Source organism: Mauremys mutica, chromosome 9 (genome assembly GCF_020497125.1).
Source record: "Mauremys mutica isolate MM-2020 ecotype Southern chromosome 9, ASM2049712v1, whole genome shotgun sequence".
Classification (NCBI taxonomy): domain Eukaryota; kingdom Metazoa; phylum Chordata; order Testudines; family Geoemydidae; genus Mauremys; species Mauremys mutica.
This window is the reverse complement of record NC_059080.1, coordinates 83,873,323-83,892,518: the sequence shown is the minus strand read 5'-3', so window position 1 is coordinate 83,892,518 and position 19,196 is coordinate 83,873,323. Positions and strand designations below refer to the sequence as shown.

Here is a 19,196-nt window from a genome sequence, read left to right as displayed (position 1 = left end):
ATCCAAGAGTGCTAAAGGAGTTGGCGGATGTGATTGCACAGCCATTGGCCATTATCTTTGAAAACTCATGGTGATCGGGGGAGGTCCTGGATGACTGGAAAAGGGCTAATGTAGTGTCTATCTTTAAAAAAAGGGAAGGAGGAGGATCCAGAGAACTACAGGCCAGTCAGCCTCACCTCAGTCCCTGGAAAAATCATGGAGCAGGTCCTCAAGGAATCAATTCTGAAGCACTTAGAGGAGAGGAAAGTGATCAGGAACAGTCAGCATGGATTCACCAAGGGCAAGTCATGCCTGACTAACCCAATCGCCTTCTTTGATGAGATAACTGGCTCTGTCGATGAGGGGGAAGCAGTGGATATGTTATTCCTTTACTTTAGCAAAGCTTTTGATACGGTCTCCTATAGTATTCTTGCCAGCAAGTTAAAGTAGTATGGGCTGGATGAATGGATCATAAGGTGGATAGAAAGCTGCCTAGATCATCGGCCTCAACAGGTAATGATCAATGGCTCCATGTCTAGTTGGCAGCCGGTATCAAGTGGAGCGCCCCAAGTGTCGGTCCTGGGGCCAGTTACGTTCAATATCTTCATTAATGATCTGGAGGATGGCGTGGACTTCACCCTCAGCAAGTTTGCAGATGACACTAAACTGAGAGGAGTGGTAGATTCGCTGGAGGGTAGGGATAGGATACAGAGGGACCTAGACAAATTAGAGGATTGGGCCAAAAGAAATCTGATGAAGTTCAACAAGGACAAATGCAGAGTCCTGCACTTAGGACGAAAGAATCCCATGCACTGCTACAGACTAGGGACCAAATGGCTTGGCAGCAGTTCTGCAGAAAAGGACCTAAGGGTTACAGTGGATGAGAAGCTGGATATGAGTCAACAGTATGCCCTTGTTGCCAGGAAGGCTAATGGCATTTTGGGCTGTATAAATAGGGGCATTGCCAGCAGATCGAGGGATGTGATCATTCCCCTCTATTAGACATTGGTGAGGCCTCATCTGGAGTACTGTTTCCAATTTTGGGCCCCACACTACAAGAAGGATATGGTAAAATTGGAAAGAGTCCAGCAGAGGGCAACAAAAATCATTAGGAGGCTGGAGCACATGACTTATGAGGAGAGGCTGAGGGAACTGGGATTGTTTAGTCTGCAGAAGAGAAGAATGAGAGGGGATTTGATAGCTGCTTTCAACTACCTGAAAGCGGGTTCCAAAGAGGATGGATCTAGATTGTTGTCGGTGGTAACAGATGACAGAACAAGGAATAATGGTCTCAAGTTGCAGTGGAGGAGATTTAGGTTGGATATTAGGAAAAACTTTTTCACTAGGAGGGTGGTGAAGCACTGGAATGGGTTACCTAGGGAGGTGGTGGAATCTCCTTCCTTAGAGGTTTTTCAGTTCAGGCTTGACAAAGCCCTGGCTGGGATGATTTAGTTGGGGATGGGTCCTGTTTTGAGCAGGGGGTTGGGCTAGATGACCTCCTGAGGTCCATTCCAACCCTGATAGTCTATGATTCTAGTCTAGACGCAATAAATCAACCCCCGAGCGCTCTCCTGTTGACTCCTGTACTCTAGCGCCACAACAGGCGCAGGCAGAGTCAATGGGGGAGTGACAGCAGTCAACTCACCACGGTAAGTTGATCCAAGTCCGTCAACTTCAGCTACTTTATTCATGTAGATGAAGTTGCATAACTTATATCGATCCCCCGCCCCAGTATAGACTAACAATGTTCCTATGAACTCTATGCTTTGAGTTGGAATAAGTGTGGGTTTCTCTCTTTTTGGTTTTGAGGCCCAAGATGGCAAACAGCTCTAAAGTTACTTGAGTTGAGTTTGTCACTGTAGATCTACCTAGAATCAGCTACTCATTGAGGTAAAGGTAGAACTGGATCCTTTGTCTTCTCAGATGATCTGCCACAACTGTCATGCCCTTGGTGCTGCTGGAAGACCAAAGAACAAGACTCTGTACCAGCAGTGAGGCCTTCCTACTAGGAACCTGGGATATTTCTGGATGTGACAGTAACTCCCTTGGAGGTAGAGAGCCCAGAACCAGTCTGAAACTCTACCAAAGGAATTATGGAAGCCAGAGTCACCATCCTGAACTTGAAATGATGGATGAATTTGTTAAGATAATAAAGGTTCAGAATTGGATACCAACTCCCTTTCTTTGGGATGAGAAAGTAATAGGGATAAAAATTGTTGGTCCTGAATTTTTAGGGTACCTCTACCGCTCCAAGTTTGTAAAAAGGTTCAGCTGTATCTTGTGAAAAAAGGCAATGAGGTTTGAAAGAAAGGTCAGTGGATATAAAGGAACTGGAATTAGATAGAATATTGCATCTACAATTTTTAGGACATATTGGTCTGAAGTGATCCAGGCTACCTGAAAATAAAAAAATGCAGCTCCCAATGGGGAGGGACGGCAACGATCCTGGCTGAATATCCAGACTGTGCAGGGGCCAAGGAAGAGGCTTTGAGTTGTCTTCACTAGCTGCTTCTTGGCAGCTCCAACATTCTCTAGGGTTGGTACTAGTAAAAGGCTGAGGGATGCTGCCTGAAGGAAGACTGTTGTCTTGCTTCCTTCTTTCATAGGGCTAGAACAAACAAACCCCATGAATCCACAGTTGACCTGGTATTCTTTAACAAGTGGAGGACCTCATCCATTATGAATTAAAAAGTTCACTCCCCTCAAGTGAAAGTCCACAGTTGCAGTCTGGACCTTCCTGGAGATCCCAGAGGACTGTAGCCAAGACGACACATCAATAGCAATGAGAGTAGCTATAGTACGTGTAATGGTTATAGATATGTCCAGGCACTGTTCCATGGTGATTATGGCTTTCAGTTCCTCTCAGTGTTTCTCTGGTAGTTTGTCCACAAACAGTTTATCCCATTTCAAGTAAACATACTGTGAGAGGAGAATTGATAATTAGTCACACATTTGGAAGATGGCCAATAAGTAAACCTTGTGCCTGAAAAAGTCTACTTTCTTTAGGTACTTCTTCCTAGGTGTGGATCTCAGAGATCCTTGTTATTTCGATCTTTTCTGTACAGTGGCCACTAGAAGCAAACTTGCTACTAGGTGGGAATGAGAGTATTTAAATCCGTTGGAAAGGACTTTATACCTTTTGTCGAATTGCCTGGATGTGGCCAGTATTGACGCTAACATATGCCATAGGTTCTTTGAAGGCTCCAACAGAATTTGGTTTATTGACATGGCAAGTGTGCTGAATGAGAAAGGGATGCAAGATATCCTGGAGCTTGCGGGACTTCTCCTGCACCACTTGTTGTGGAATATCCAGTGTCTCTACCATGCATTTGAGGTCCTGGAATGCCTTAAAGTTAACCCCATCTAAGGGCTAGTCTACACTTACCTGCCGGGTCGACGCGGTGAGTTCGAACTCCCCGCGCGCTCCGGTCGACTCCGGAACTCCACCACTGCAAACGGCGGTGGCGGAGTCGACCTTGAGCCCTGGACTTCGATCCCGCGGCATCTGGACGGGTAAGTAATTCGAACTAGGGTACTTAGAGTTCAGCTACGCTATTCCCGTAGCTGAACTTGCGTACCCTAGTTCGACCCCCGCCCTTAGTGTAGACCTGCCCTAAGCCTGCCTCAGTGGATAATTGTCTCATCATGGGAGGATGTTCTTCACCACTTTTCTTCTGTCTTTTTAAGATCTGAGGCTGTTTTGCCCTGGCTATGATGGTCTATACTACCTCTTTGGGAAGAGGGATCCTGGAGGAACATGTGGAAAATTACTGGAAGAAAAATGCCTGATTAGTCAGATGACCATGTATTCCAACAGCAGTGACCAGAATATTACACATTGACTGATTCAAGCAATGCCAAATGAAGTAAAGCTATACTTCAAAAACCAGAAGAACACTTCAATCTCCCTGGACACTCAATAACAGACTTAAAAGTGGCAATTCAACAATTTTTTTTTCAAAAACGGACTCTGACGAGAAACTGCAGAACTGGAATTAATTTGCAAACTGGACACCATCAAATTAGGCCTGAATAAAGACTGGGAGTGGATGGGTCACTACAAAAACGAAATTTCCCCCTGCTGATACTCACACCTTCTTGTCAACTGTTTGAAATGGGCCACCTTGATTACACTGAACTCATTAGCACTACAAAAGTGATTTTTTCCCTCCCTTCTTGTCGAGAATAGCCCACTTCCACCTTAACTGAATTGGCTCGTTAGCACTGTGGAAGCAGGGAAAGCTTCAATAAGGATTTGAAGCGGATTTTAATGCGTGTCAGTCAGTTAGCAAGAGTCAGGCCATACTGTAACCCTAATGACGTGAGACTTGTAGGAGCAAAGATAGTGCGAGGCGACAGGACAAGAACTGTGTACAAAGTTATTACGACCTTGCAATCACTAACCAAAATGCAGGCTTGCTTTTCTTAAGAGAGAGACAAATAAGATAAGCCTTTCTGCTATGTATAAACAAAATGTATTTGTTGCTTTTTACTGTCTCCATGATTGCTAGAAATTGTCTGTAACAAAGGTATAAAGGCTTGATGTAATTGTTTACCAGTTGAGAGACCTGTCCAGGACTGGGGCGACCCTGTGTCCTATGGCACTCTCTCCCTCCATTGTAATTACTGGAGAAATAATAAAGTATTTGATTTTGCTGCACCCAAACAAAAAGCGAGAACTGAGTTTTTCGTCGACATTTTGGGGGCTCGTCCGGGATGGCAACGCCCACAGACCCACAGACGGCTACTACGGATCATTCCCCTTCAAATCCCATGGCACCACATGAGAGGTATGAGACCTTTTGAAATCTCTATTGGGGTATCGGAGGAGGACTTTCCGTGAGGACGTCTGTCTCTGTTGGGCTCACGCCATCTGAACTTATTGACTGTGCAGCAGGATCAGATGCAAAGTGGTATTGGGGAGAGGCCCCAATAAGGTTAGTTTATAGCAGTACTGGGAACTGCTGAGTTGGCCAAGGAAATGCATAAGGTAATGCATAAGGTAATGCATAGGTAAATGCATTAGAATGCACCGGTGCTGAGGGGTTTTTACCGCCTCAAGAGGGATTGTCATACCGCCTCATGGTATTGGTCCGGACCAGGTAAAGATGCATCGTGGTTAAAAAAAAAAAAAAAAAAAAAATTAAAAAGAGATAAAAAGGTTAAAAAAGGGTTAAAAAGGAAGAAAAGAGGCCTTGGTGTGAGTGTGTGTGTACACCAGTGTGAGTGATCGTTATCGGAAGATGCCCAGAGTACCCTGTGAAGCGGAAGCTAATGATCAGGACTGCTCTAACGCAAGCCCGGTAACTAGTGGATCTTTAGGAGATCCGACCTACGGTGGGCTGACTCAGCCTGGCATAGTCCGGCGAGGAAGCTGCCTGGGTCTAGGAGTGTGTGAACCCATCTTCCCTCCCCTTTCCCTTCTGTGTGGGCTACTGACAATCTGTTCGTCTCACTGGATGCAATTAGAGTACGCGGCGCCGTCTCCCAGAGACTAGCCGATGCTCTTTGCTGAAGGGAGGTGTAGGAGAGTCGTAGTCTTCCTTGTGAGTCTCTCCTGTGTGAGTGCCCTGTAGGGAAAGATCCTTAGTTTCTGAGCCGCTAGCGCGGACAGGGCACCCTCTCTCTGTGTGTAAGGGGAAAATGGGTAAGGGACTGTCTAAACATTCCACCTTACCCCCTACGGGTACCCCAGCATATTACATGTACGTACATTATGGTCCTAAAACCTGCAGGTATTTAGCGAATTGGAATCTTCACACGCGTGAAAATTCATTTAAACAATGCCCATTAGAAGGTACCTTCAATCTAGATAAGATCATATATCTCAGAGGAGCTTTTAATCACCAGAGAAAAGCCTCTGACACAGTGTGAGCAATTTGTCTAGGAACGGGTTAATTTGAAATTCGGCTTCGCCCAGAGATAGGAGAAGTTGTTTTGTGTTCAAGGTCAAGAATCAGTGCGGACTATGCTAAATGCAAAGAAAAACTGCTTTCAGCCCCAGCTGCTTGTGGAAAATAGAGACAGAGGCAAACCAAAGGCAGTACAAGTTACAGAATTGGAATTATATTTGCAAAGCTTAACTTTCCAGTGGGACATGTGTGAGTATTAAAGTGGCTTAAGGCTTGGGGCATTCATATTTTTCCTGTGTGAGGTGGGAGCATTCCCAACACTCTCCATTGTTGTTTTATTATTTTTAATGAAGCTTTAAAATTTGATTATATGCAGTGTCAGTCTGATCACCTGACATGAGGGATAAATTAGTAACAGGAATTTGTCACAGTTTGGTGAGTAATTATGTCTGGGGGAGCCCTGCAGAATTTACACCATCTATCTCTTTTACCCTTCTTATTTTATGTTTGTTTTGTTTGGTGCTGTTGGTGTTATTTGTTAAGAATAGCATGATTAAAGGTGAGCCCTAATAGAATAAGGAAACACTATCTGGTTTTGTTCTGTTTTGTTTTACCGGTTACTGTTGTTTTTCTGCTCTGTTCATTTGGGCGTTGGGTGTGTGAGCGGAACTGAACTTCTCGTTCGTAATTCCTCAGAGTGGAAGCCATGTGTGCGATGAAGCTCTGAGGTTGTATTGAGATCTTTCTGTCCCACCCCCTGTAACGGACAATGTAATAGAAGTAGAAAAATCTGGCTTAGACTGTAATTCTCTCTGCTTTCTGTGTAATTTTCTTTTCTGTTTAAGTGTCAGCAGACAAATGGGTGGGTCTCTGGGTAGACCCCCTAAAGGGGTTTGGATTGTGTGTTGAGTGTGTTACGCAATGGCCATGTATTTTTGCCCAGGTGGCAAGCCTTACTAGGGAGGACTCGGGTAGTCTTGTAAGTAAAAATGTTTTGGGGAAAAGACCAGTAGGGTGGGGCTAGTTGAGAAGCTCACCATCCTAGCTAAACTGGTAGTGGAGCAAATTGGTGCCAAATGGAAGGGACGGCTCAGCGAGAAAAAAGGATCGGGCCCAGGCGGGCAGGCAACAGACAAAGAGAACAGTTTTTGGTGTCTTTGAAATGTTTGTAAATAAATTCAGGCAAAGAAATTATTAGATTGCAATCATTTGGCTATGAACAATTTTGTTAAATCAGTTGAAGAATGTATACAGTGTTATGTAATGAAAATTTTATTAGGCTCTACAGGCACTATAAGTGGTGATGTTCTTTCAGTGTTTAAAAAAGCAGGAGTTAAAAGTAAAAAAAGCAAGCCAGAAAGCATCTGTGTTAATGCAAGTTAACTAACTGATAGGGTAGAGGCCGCTGAACCAGGGCTGTCTAAGAAACACATACGAGAAAATATGGGGTAATTCCTCTGTTTTGCCTAGAATCAACAAGAGTATTTGTATATTTTAAGTATTTAACTGCCCAGAAGGGGTGGACCTCTGTTTTTGTCTTTCAGATAATCAAAGAAAACTAATGCCAGCTGCACAACATTCAACGTACGTTGATTTACTGGCACAGTAAAAAAATTATGTTGTGTGTTCTATGTTCTGTCTTGTGGTGTTTGTCTCGTGGCCAGAATTGTTGTTTAATATTTTCATGGGATGGTCTGATTTGAACTCAAGCGGAAGTGTTGGCTTGAAATGCAGATACTTGTTTTGTTCAACTTAGAATACAAAGTGTTTGGTTACATCAGAAAAATGTAATATACTAAAGTCTAATACATTTTCTTCAGTAAGAGAAAGAAACTACATTGGCCAAATCTTTTAATTAAGAATTGTTGTTAAAATTTGCATACCAACAGTCTTTGGAAGCAAGGACATGAAAAGTTAACCCACTCCCCATATTGTACAAGGGATCCTTCTGGCTACCTCAGACTTTTAGCCAGAGGGCTGGGGATGGTGGAAAGCTATTGGACTAGAGGTTATATTAAGTGAACTTCTCACAGTGGGTATGCTTGTCCTGGCTTGTTGTTCCAAAGTTCTGTAATAAGGTTATTTTAGTGAAAGGGTATATGTGGCATACATTGAATAATAAGACTAATGTACAGTATAACAGTAATGTTTATGTGTTCATGGTATAAAAGAAGGTGTATAAGTAAAGAGTAAAAGTTTCCTTTGTATGTTAACGGAAAAAAAAAAAAAAGCCAAGAAGGGAGGAAAAAGAGAATAGCTAACATGCTCAGTCTAGGAAAGGGGGGATGGTTGCTGCAGTTAAACGAGGTTGGTGTCCAGCAGGCAGCCCACCCTCCTCCTTGGGGACCTTTTGTAAATATTCAGATTGATTTTATTTCAATGTCTAAATGTTGTGGTTATGGATATGTATTAGTTTTAGTTGATGTATTTACCAATTGGGTTGAAGCTTTTCCCTGCAGGAAAGCAGATGTCAGGACTGTTGTGAAATTTTGCTTAAAGATTTTGTGCCACGTTTTGGCATCCCTGTGAGTATCAACAGTGATCGTGGAACTCATTTTACTGGACAGATTGTAAAGGAGTTATGTGCAGCTCACTGCCCTCACCACCCACAGTCTGCTGGGACAGTGGAACGGCAGAATGGGATTTTAAAAAATAAACTGGCCAAGATTTGTGCTGAAACAAACTTAAAGTGGCCAGATGCCCTTCCTTTGGCACTGATGAGTATGAGAGCCATTCCCAATCGAAAGACTGGACTCAGCCCTCATGCAATTTTGACAGGACGCCCAATGTGACTACCAGCTGCACCCCCACTAACCCCAGCTCAGATGGACATTCATTTGATGGATAACATAATGCTTAAGTATTGTCAGGCACTAATGAAATGTGTTAAGTCTTTTTATACACAGGTGAAGGAAGCACTACCGAAGGATCCTGTGCAACCTTGCCACTCCTTGAAACCAGGAGACTGGCTCTACATAAAGATCCATCAACGAAAGACTGCCTTGGCTCCACGCTGGAATGGCCCTTTCCAAGTCCTGCTGTCTACCAACACCGCTGTGAAGTGCCAAGGACTGACTGCCTGGACCCAGGATTCTCACTGCAAAAAGACCCCTCCACATCAGAAGAATTTTCCTACTGATGATTAGCCTATTCTTCTTCTAGCTCTACTGTGCTTCTGGACAGCAGGGAAAAAGGACAAGGTGACGTACTGGCAACCTCTCCCTTGTCCACTGACAGACCAACTGTGCCTTTAGACTTTTCAAGAAGAAGCAAAGCCATTACAGGGTGATATGTGCTGGCAACCTCTCCCCTGTAGGATGCTAAACCACAATTGTTTTGGGAAAGAAGAAAAAACACTCACTCCACTGACATTGTCAAAGTCCAGGAATTCCTGACTAAAAAGGACATTGAGAACTGCCCCTGGTGAAGAAACAAAGAATTGTACACTGGCAGGAAGAAATTTATGGGACCCATGCTTGGGGATGTGGTATTAATTGGATTTTGGGGTTTGATCTACAGGCTGCGCCCTGTGTTTTGGATAAATCCTTCAGGATGTATTGCCCTCCCTAATTGGATTTTAAATGACATTGCCCTTATCAGGTTTTCAAATCACTTCTACATACCCAGATTGCTCACAAGGGGCTGCCATTAGATTAGCACGACAGAGGGCCTGGGTTATTTCCTCTGGAAAGAAAGAGAATTGAGCAGCTCCCTGTGGGCTAGGGCCAATATCTTAAAAGCCAAGAACATGATAAGAAATTGGGCCAACTGGAAAAGGCTACTAGCCTTATTCTTGAAACTCAGCTATCTTAAGTACAGGCTGGAGTTGGTGAGTTACATGTCATTTCCACCCTTAGTTCTATGACCCAGAAGTTACTGACAGATATGGTATTGAATATCACTGAGGCTGGGAAGGCATTGCAGTGGGATCTAGACCGGACTTGGCCCACTGCCCTTACAGACGCTTCAGGAGTACCATCTGATCTGTGGTCATGGAGACATACTTGGACACTTTCTGAATGGAAGTGTGGACATTCACAGTGCTCCTTCCAAGCATATGGACCGGTTAGGGTGGGTGTGGGCTCCCACATACCGAATCCTGCTGGGTCCATGGGGAGGATGCCTGTGGGACTGTAATTGTTTACCGAGACATCTGGGAAATTAGACCACCTGGTATATCCAACTGATTTCTAGACAGTATCCCTAGAATAACACCTGACATTTTGGATAAGAATAGAGAGTCAATGGACATTTTGGCCGTTAGAACCACCACAGCTCAGTGTATCTATAAACTGAAGCCAGGGGAAGTTGTCACTGTTTATGACAATATTTGTTGAGAGGGTGGAGGTCAAGGAACTACCCTGACGGGACACCCATTTTTTTCAAGCTAATGATAGCTGTGTGTACGTTAATGCCACCACTTTATGAGATATACATATTGATCTTACCACTGCTGCAGGCAATTATATCATTTCCTGGCCTGCAGATAGAATGTTGCAAGTAGCTCTCAGATTTCAGGTATATTTTAATTGGACTAGAGTAGTGCCTGATCGGTTTCAAAATTTGCTTTCATTATTACCAGAGGTTCGAAGAATCTCTGAATTGCAAGGGCAAATTCATATGCTTCGGAATATATATATCATGCTGAACAGAATGCCTTTCATACAGCTTATAGAGTGTCTACTTTATGTATTAAGTATGATGTATTGTGCTTTGTGACCAAAACTGTACAACAACCCCATTATTTTATTCCTATGGGAATGTTATTGTTTGTAGTGTTGTTAGTTAGTTTAGGATTATGTTGTTGTTGTAAAAGACGTAATGATAGTAATAATACCTTTCATGTTCATGCTAATCATGCATTGTCATTACATCCCATGAAAACCCCTAAGGTTGACATATCTGCTGTAGAATCTGAAATCCATGGATTAATGCAAATGGAGATTTGAAAATATTTGTTGTACTAGAAGTACAAAAGGGGGGAGTGTGGAAGCAGGGAAAGCTTCAATAAGGATTTGAAGCGGATTTTAATGCGTGTCAGTCAGTTAGCAAGAGTCAGGCCATACTGTAACCCTAATGATGTGAGACTTGTAGGAGCAAAGATAGTGCGAGGCGACAGGACAAGAACTGTGTACAAAGTTATTACGACCTTGCAATCACTAACCAAAATGCAGGCTTGCTTTTCTTAAGAGAGAGACAAATAAGATAAGCCTTTCTGCTATGTATAAACAAAATGTATTTGTTGCTTTTTACTGTCTCCATGATTGCTAGAAATTGTCTGTAACAAAGGTATAAAGGCTTGATGTAATTGTTTACCAGTTGAGAGACCTGTCCAGGACTGGGGCGACCCTGTGTCCTATGGCACTCTCTCCCTCCATTGTAATTACTGGAGAAATAATAAAGTATTTGATTTTGCTGCACCCAAACAAAAAGCGAGAACTGAGTTTTTCTTCGACAGCACTGACCCCCAACTTGGTAAGGCAAATCCCATCTTTTCCTATGCTGTGTATTCATAATTCCCTACTGTATTTTCCACTCCATGCATCTGATGAAGTGGGTTTTAGCCCATGAAAGCTTATGCCTAAATAAATTTGTTAGTCTCTAAGGTGCCACAAGGACTCTTCGTTGTTTTTGCTATACAAGAAGTTATCCACCTGCTGGAGATAGTGGTAAAGCAATGTAAAGAGATTAGGCCTACGGTGATATTAATGGTAAATAACAAAGCCTTACCTTTTTATTATATTCTGCAATGGCACCAAGGTTTGGTTTCATTTCATGACACTGGGCTTCTAAAAGAGCTATTTGATTAGTTAGAATGTCTGGATCTTTAATTGCTTCAAGTTCCTCTTGATTTAGCACTGGAAGCTCTTCAACTAGTTTATCTTCTATGGGATGCAGTGATATTTTTGATATCTATAATTCAGTTTAGACAGTTACTGAATATCATGTTTATGCTTGACAGTACAAGTTATCAAATAAACTTTGAAAATAGCTTTTAATACTAAATAGTACCAATTTTAAAAAAATCAGGTTAAATCCACTGGATCAATACCCACACAGCCCTCCAAAACTAACAATTATGTCTCTTCCACTCCAACTCATTTTTGGTCCCAATTCAACCTACTCTATTCAGAGCTGGAAAAACCGTCTCTTTACAATATGCATCAAAGGTCAACAAACGCAGTCTTTTACCTTATAATTCTGCTTCTCAAAACATTCATGCAGGATTCTCACTAATGTGTCTTAAGGTTTTCGAGTATCTACAGGCAGCAGTAGTGGGTAAATATGCAAGTCACCCTGGTTACTAATGGCCATACACTACTCAGAACATTCTATACAGAACATTCCAATCAGTTCCTGGATGAGTGAGAAGCAGCTAGTCCTACTTGGGGAATGAAGCCTTAGTAAAATATTCATCTTTGTAAGGGGAAAGAGAAATGATTTTTGCATTCTGCTGTCCCCAAAAGTAACTTTAAAAGCTAGGCTGTAAATAAGGCCTTGTCTAAACACAAAATTTACACTGATTTAAATAAAACTGTATTAAGTAGGTGTCTTAATCAGATGAAATAGTGAAACCAGAGCAAGTCCCTATGTGGGCACACTTAAATCTGATTAAACTTCACTTGGTAATTGACCAAGTTGAGCTACTTCAATCTAAGGGCAGGTCTACACTAAGGGCGGGGGTCGAACTAGGGTACGCAAGTTCAGCTACATGAATAGCGTAGCTGAACTCAAAGTACCCTAGTTCGAACTACTTACCCGTCCAGACGCCGCGGGATCGAAGTCCGCGGCTCCAAGGTCGACTCCGCCACCGCCTTTTGCAGTGGTGGAGTACCGGAGTCGACCGCGGCGCTTCCGGAGTTCGAACTATCGCGTCTAGATCAGACGCGATAGTTCGAACTCCGAGAAGTCGAACTCACCGCGTCGACCCGGACGGTAAGTGTAGACTAGCCCTAAGACAGCTGTAAACAGAGTAGCCACATAGAATTAGTAAAACCAGACCAAATCCCTATTTAAAAGAATTTTACTTAAATCAGTGCAACTTTTAGTTTGTCAGGCCTTAGATTTGAATGCTATCTATTTCCCTGAAGAAATGGAGACATGCATCAACCAGGGAAGAAGTCAGAGGGTATTTGAATTGACATGTCTATTAGCATTTCTGTATATCACAACTCTATGCTAAAGAAAAGGTTTGGATGCTGGAGTTATTAAAATTCATGGTTAAATATCCAACACCCCTGTTGTGAAAAAATCAGGTATCTTTAATATCCTCCAGAGTGATTTTTTTATTCAGCCTATTATTCAGATAAGGGAGTAAAGTACATGTTCAACCTATGCAAGTAAGCCAAGACTACCAATAAATATTTCCTGAAAATGTGGAGCAGACTATCACCTCAAGAAGGAAATTGGTAGCTTTATTCCCATACAATGAATATCAGAGTGTATGGGAAGCATCCCCATCTGCCCATAAGCATCCACCAGGTGTAGCATACATAGGCAGTTGCCTGCCTCCGGAAGAGACAAAATGGCTCTCAAGGTGACAATCTTGAGTTTTTTCTTTGACCATGTATTGATTTAGGTCCTTGAGTTTTAGGATGAGCAGGAACCCTTAACTTTTTGACCTACCAGGAAGTATTTGGAACCAAAACTCTTCTCCTTTTGTCCATTGCATGGTCTCAATGGCTCCAAGGAATATGAGCCACACCTTCATCAACTTGGACCAAAGTAGGGTGCCAGGGCATAGAAACTGGACTGGAGTTCCTAGTCCAGGTATCTTTTGATCATAACTCTTGATAAATGAATTCACAGAGGGAGCAGGTTGATTGAAAAGGAAGGTGCCATTTAAATAGTTGCTTTTCAGAGCCATCACATTTCAAGAAAATATACTCTATACCAAGGTTCTTTTAAAAGTCAGTTTTTAAAAATATTTTTGGTTACATTCACCATTTATCAGGAGACAAATTGTCACCACACTGAGATTAATCGCTCATGGTTTACAGTTCAAAATATGAAACCAAAATAAAATATTAAGTATTAAATATCTTACCTCTCTTTGCCAATATTTAATCTTTGATTGATGCTCACCAATATGACTGTCTATTTGTTCAATTTTAAGTCTAATATTAAGAGCCTCTTTTTGAAGAGCATGTTCATCTTCTTGAATTGCTTTCATCTCTTGAAGTAAATTGCGATGCTCCTCCTGAACCTCTGGTAATGACTCCTAAGTAGAAACACCAAAAAATGTGAAGGTGAAGTTCAGTTAGTTGTTTGGGAAAGGTTTGCATTTCCAGTCCTATAATTTTTAAAAGTTTGTTATAGTCTCCATAGTTTTAAACAAGTACCAGTTAAAATCTGAATATACACCGAAGAAACATTTTTGCTAGCATTTGTTCTAAACTAGGTTCTGAATCTGAACAAACTACTCTGTGAAAGTATGTCTTGAAATCTGTGTTTGAATTTGCAGAGTTGGATTACATTAATTCTGTTACGAATATGCTTTGGAACACAGTCAGTTCCTGTAGGTAGGGATGGTGTCATAGAAGCTGCCTTACTCCTGGGAACATCAGCCACCCAGGCTGCCTGGTACTTGCTCTCTCCTGACCCATGGATGATGGTCAGCTAAGGTAGGTGACTACACTCCAACACTCCCCAACTTCTGCCACTGGATGCCTCCCCTCTTCTCTCCGAAAAAAGAGTAGGGAGAACAAGACAGCATCATTTTTGCCAATTTATGCAGCAACTTAAAAGAGGAGAATTATGCTGCTATTTGCATACCCATGTTATTGTATAACATACAGGCCTTGGCTTCTAGGTTACCCTTAAACAAACCAAGAGCACTGTTTCCCCATCTTGATTTCTTGTTTGCATGTGTTTTCTCCCATTAAGGCAGCCTGCTTAGTTTTTATGTGCAATTTGAAACTAAGAATTCTGCTTTAAGCACCTCAGATCAGCATTCTTGTAAATTTTATTGGTTAACCTCAGAAGAATGAATCAAGGTAACTTGGAGGTAAAAAATTCTAAATTTAAAACCTGCCTGAAAACTGGGTCAGTAGGGCAAAATATTTAACATCTGCTTTCATGTTGGTTCTGCAATAAAGAGCACAAGGCACTCTAGGCCCTCCTCTTTTATTTTATGCTTGACTGGATTTTTGGAGGGTAAGAAGAAGAGTGGAAGACTTTTTATAAGGTAAGAGACATTTCCCAAAATTTTTTGAAGATGATCAAATCTGAGGCTTAGATAGCCTTTTCATGAATACACTTTTTGCTAAACTTGCAACCCCTTTTGGTAATGTTGTGCCTAGACCTTAAGCCTGGTCTACACTAGGCGTTTAAACCGGTTTTAGGAGCGTAAAACCGATTTAACGCCACAACCGTCCACACTAGGAGGCACCTTATATCGATTTTAATGGCTCTTTAAACCGGTTTCTGTACTCCTCCCTAACGAGAGGAGTAACGCTAGTATCGGTATTAACATATCGGATTAGGGTTAGTGTGGACGCTGATCGACGGCATTGGCCTCCGGGAGCTATCCCACAGTACACCAGTGACCGCTCTGGACCGCAATCTGAACTCGGATGCAGTGGTCAGGTAGACAGGAAAAGCCCCGCGAACTTTTGAATATTTCCTGTTTGCCCAGCGTGGAGCTCCGATCAGCACGGGTGGCGATGCAGTCCGAAATCAAAATAAAAAAAGAGCTCCAGCACGGACCATGCGGATGTGATCGCTGTAAGGGCAGGCAAATCCGTTCTATCAGCGCTCCGTTACAGAAGATGAAATTCAGAATCCTTTTTTAAAAATCTCCAGACAGACGCCATAGCAGGGACTCAGCGCACTGCAGCGTGACAAGCGTAACGGAAAGCCAAAGAATCAAATGGACGCTCATGGACTGGAGGACTGAAGCTATCCCACAGTTCCTGCAGCCTCCGAAAAGTATTTGCATTCTTGGCTGAGCTCCAAATGCTTCTAGGGTCAAACACAGTGTCCGCGGTGGGTCAGGGCATAGCTTGGCAATCTACTCACCCCCCACACACACCCCCAGAAGCGAAAGGGAAAACAATCCTCTGACTCTTTTACATGTCACCCTATCTCTATTGAATGCTGCAGATAGACACGATGCTGCAGCCGTCAACACCAACATCATCACTCCCCCCCTGCCATGGGTGGCTGATGGTACAAAAGGACTGGTAACCGTCCTCGTCATCAGCCTATTGGCACATGGGGCAGTAACCATGCTGACTAGCATCCGTCAGGTCGATCAAGGGCGCCTGGCCCTAATTTTTTCTGGTGGTGGATGGTGCAATATGGCTGGTAACCATCGTCATCATAGCAACAGGGGGCTGAGCTCCATCAGCCCCCACCCTTCATGTGTAAAGAAAAGATTCAGTTGCCCCTGGACTAGCAGAGGGATGCTGGGCTTCTCTCCTACACACTGCTTAATGTCCTGTCTGGACTATCATAGCAGCTGGAGGCTGCCTTCCACTCATTTCTCACTAACAAGTCACCATGTCTTATTCCTGCATTCTTTATTACTTCATCACACAAGTGGGGGGACAATGGTATGGTAGCCCAGGAAGGCTGGGGTAAGAACGGAATGAACAGGTGGTGTTGTTACAGGAGCACCCCCTGTGAATAGCATACAGATCATAATTTCTGCAGGATCTGACACAGAGCAGCTGTGCTCTCTGGTTCTATGATACAGTGGTTATTTAGTACACTTGCCTATATTCTAGGCAGGACTGATTCTATTTTTAGATACCAAAAAGGAGGGATTGACTCAGGGAGTCATTCCCAGTTTTGGCTTTTGCGCCCCTGGCTAAGAGCAGCCAGGGGCACTTATGACAGCAGCAAATGGTACAAAAGGACTGGTAGCCATGATCATCTTAGTTCCAATTTATGGAAGGGTTTGGATGGTGCAATATGGCTGGTAACCATCTCTGCTGTCATGCAAAAGCAAAAGCATGCTTCTGTGTAGCGCTGCTGAATCGCCTCTGTGAGCGGCATCTAGTACACATACGGTGAGAGTCACAAAAGGCAAAACAAGCTCCATGATTGCCATGCTATGGCATCTGCCAGGGCAATCCAGGGGAAAAAGGCGCGAAATGCTTGTCTGCCGTTGCTTTCCCAGAGGAAGGAGTGACTAACGACATTTACCCAGAACCACCCGCGACAATGATTTTTGCCCCATCAGGCACTGGGATCTCAACCCGGAAGTTCCAAGGGGCGGCGGGGGAGGCTGCGGGAACTATGGGATAGCTAGGGAATAGCTACCCACAGTGCAACGCTCCAGAAGCCGACGCTAGCCTCGGACCGCGGACGCACACCACCGAATTAATGTGCTTAGTGTGGCCGCGCGCAATCGATTTTATAAAATCTGTTTTACAAAACCGGTTTATGCAAATTCGGAATAGTCCCGTAGTGTAGACGTACCCTTAGATGCCAATGGCTAAGAAAATTCACTAGTACTTAGTGAAAATCTGCTTGCCACAAAACTCTGATAAGATTGCAAGCCTCCTTATCCATAATCTCTGGCCTGTAGAAAGTTTAGTCCTGTGAAGTACATCCTTTTGGAAGAAGCACGAAGAACCAATATTACACCTACTTCAGCTTGTTTGCAGTTATTCATAACTTCAGTAGCTTTCTCTTCCAATGTTGTTAACTCTTCTGTTAGATCTTTCATTTCCTTTTCATTATCTCCAATTTCCTTCTCAGTTCGAAGGACAGATTCTTCTGATTTTTTCAGATTTCTGAATAAAATAGGTATTTAAGAGGTTTGCTTATTAACTTACAATTATGGTAAACGGTTAAAGGTCTGGAGCGCACAATTAGTCTGGTTTACAGAGAAAATATGTACACTATATGTAATCATGAACAGGTAAGGATTACTTTATTATTTACACTCCAATTTTTATCCCTGGGAAATACTATAATAAATGGGGTCTTCCTTCCTGAATCCATACCTACAACAGATGCTTGTAATAGGATTACTTAATTTGTGTTCTCACTGAGTTAGAATCTTGACATTTGCTGTATACATTTGTTATGGATTGCTGAGTATATAACATATCCCCAGTTTTTTTCTGGCAGAGGTCACCAAGAGATCAGCCTTTTCAGATTTCAGTTGTTCAAGTGCCATTTTGAACTTGCATCTTAACATTTTGTACATTTGTTCATTATGGGCAAATGATTATAGAAAATCAACTGAGGTTGCCATTTCTATCAGATAACGAAAAAGTCATTGTTGTAAATGTACAAAAATTACGTTTCTTTTTTCCTGTGAGGCAGCCATGTTTGGTATGAGGACTACAGCTGGGAGACATTAATATTTTGAATTCAAAGAGGTTTTAGTCAAGGACCTGTTGGTTAATGAGTGTGCTGCAGACACCAATGACACTAGCCACATCTACTCAAATGGTGAATTACCATCATTAATATAGATTTAAAAAGCTGGTGAAGAGTTTATAAAACTCAGCTGCAGTTGGAAGGATGTTTTTGTATTCCCAGTGAATGCATTAAAATATTTGCCATAAACTAAACACTAGACAGGGAAGCAGAGAATCTGATTCTAATTGACACTAAAAATGACTCACTCATGAGACCACAGCACAGGCAGTTGACTTAACCTCTACACCTCAGTTTTTCTTTCTATAACATCAGTAATACTACTAACCTATTTGTTAGGGTAGTGGTTCTCACTCTTTTCTCTATCATAATCAGCCGCATGTTAGAAGAGAGAAAGTGTGTCCCTCCCAACTCCCTTCCCTCTAAAAGAAAGAGAAGGTGGTCATGACCCCTAAGCTGACAAACCTTAGGAACAAGGGATTCATGTTTTTGAAGTGACCAAGATAACAGCATATTATCACTACAGTCTCAGTGCTGATGTGTTAACTTGAACACATAAGAGTGTTTACCTGTCTGCAGTCTTGATTGCCACCTGGGCTTTAGTAATAGCAGAAGCACATTCATCTATTTCCTTGTTTATCTTATCAAGTTTGTCTTGCTGAGCTTTAAGTTTATGATTATTGATCTCAATTATGAGATTATGTAATCTTTTAACTTCACTTTCCACTTTACTAGCCTTTTCAGCAACACTCTCGTAATCTGTCAATACAAAAGTTTGTGAATGAGATGGTTAAACAAAAATGATAGCAGTTTAATATTTTTAACAGAACTGAATTTAAATTTCAATCAGTTAACAGAACTATTATTTTCAGTGTTAAAACAAACACGCTAAGACTAAATTAGAGGTTTGCCAACATACCTATACAAGTAAGCCCTCCTCATGTAGACATAGGTTATATAGTCAAAAAAGTGCTTTTGCCAGTATGGCTTATACCAGTTCCCTGAACAAAATAATGTACATAAGCC

General features: G+C 42.4%; 1 protein-coding gene across 5 annotated transcripts in view; it reads right to left on the bottom strand.

Annotated features, from left to right (window-relative positions):
• The window catches only part of SMC4 (structural maintenance of chromosomes 4), a 113,173-nt gene that overhangs the window by 8,753 nt on the left and 85,224 nt on the right, over nucleotides 1-19,196 (bottom strand). For all 5 annotated transcript variants that reach the window (XM_045029609.1, XM_045029607.1, XM_045029610.1 and 2 more), the window contains 4 exons: nucleotides 18,740-18,929; nucleotides 17,431-17,575; nucleotides 13,879-14,052; nucleotides 11,562-11,744 (listed from right to left, as the gene is read on the bottom strand). In XM_045029609.1, coding sequence (XP_044885544.1) covers nucleotides 11,562-11,744; nucleotides 13,879-14,052; nucleotides 17,431-17,575; nucleotides 18,740-18,929 — 692 coding nt within the window. The remainder of the gene's footprint in view (nucleotides 1-11,561; nucleotides 11,745-13,878; nucleotides 14,053-17,430; nucleotides 17,576-18,739; nucleotides 18,930-19,196) is intronic.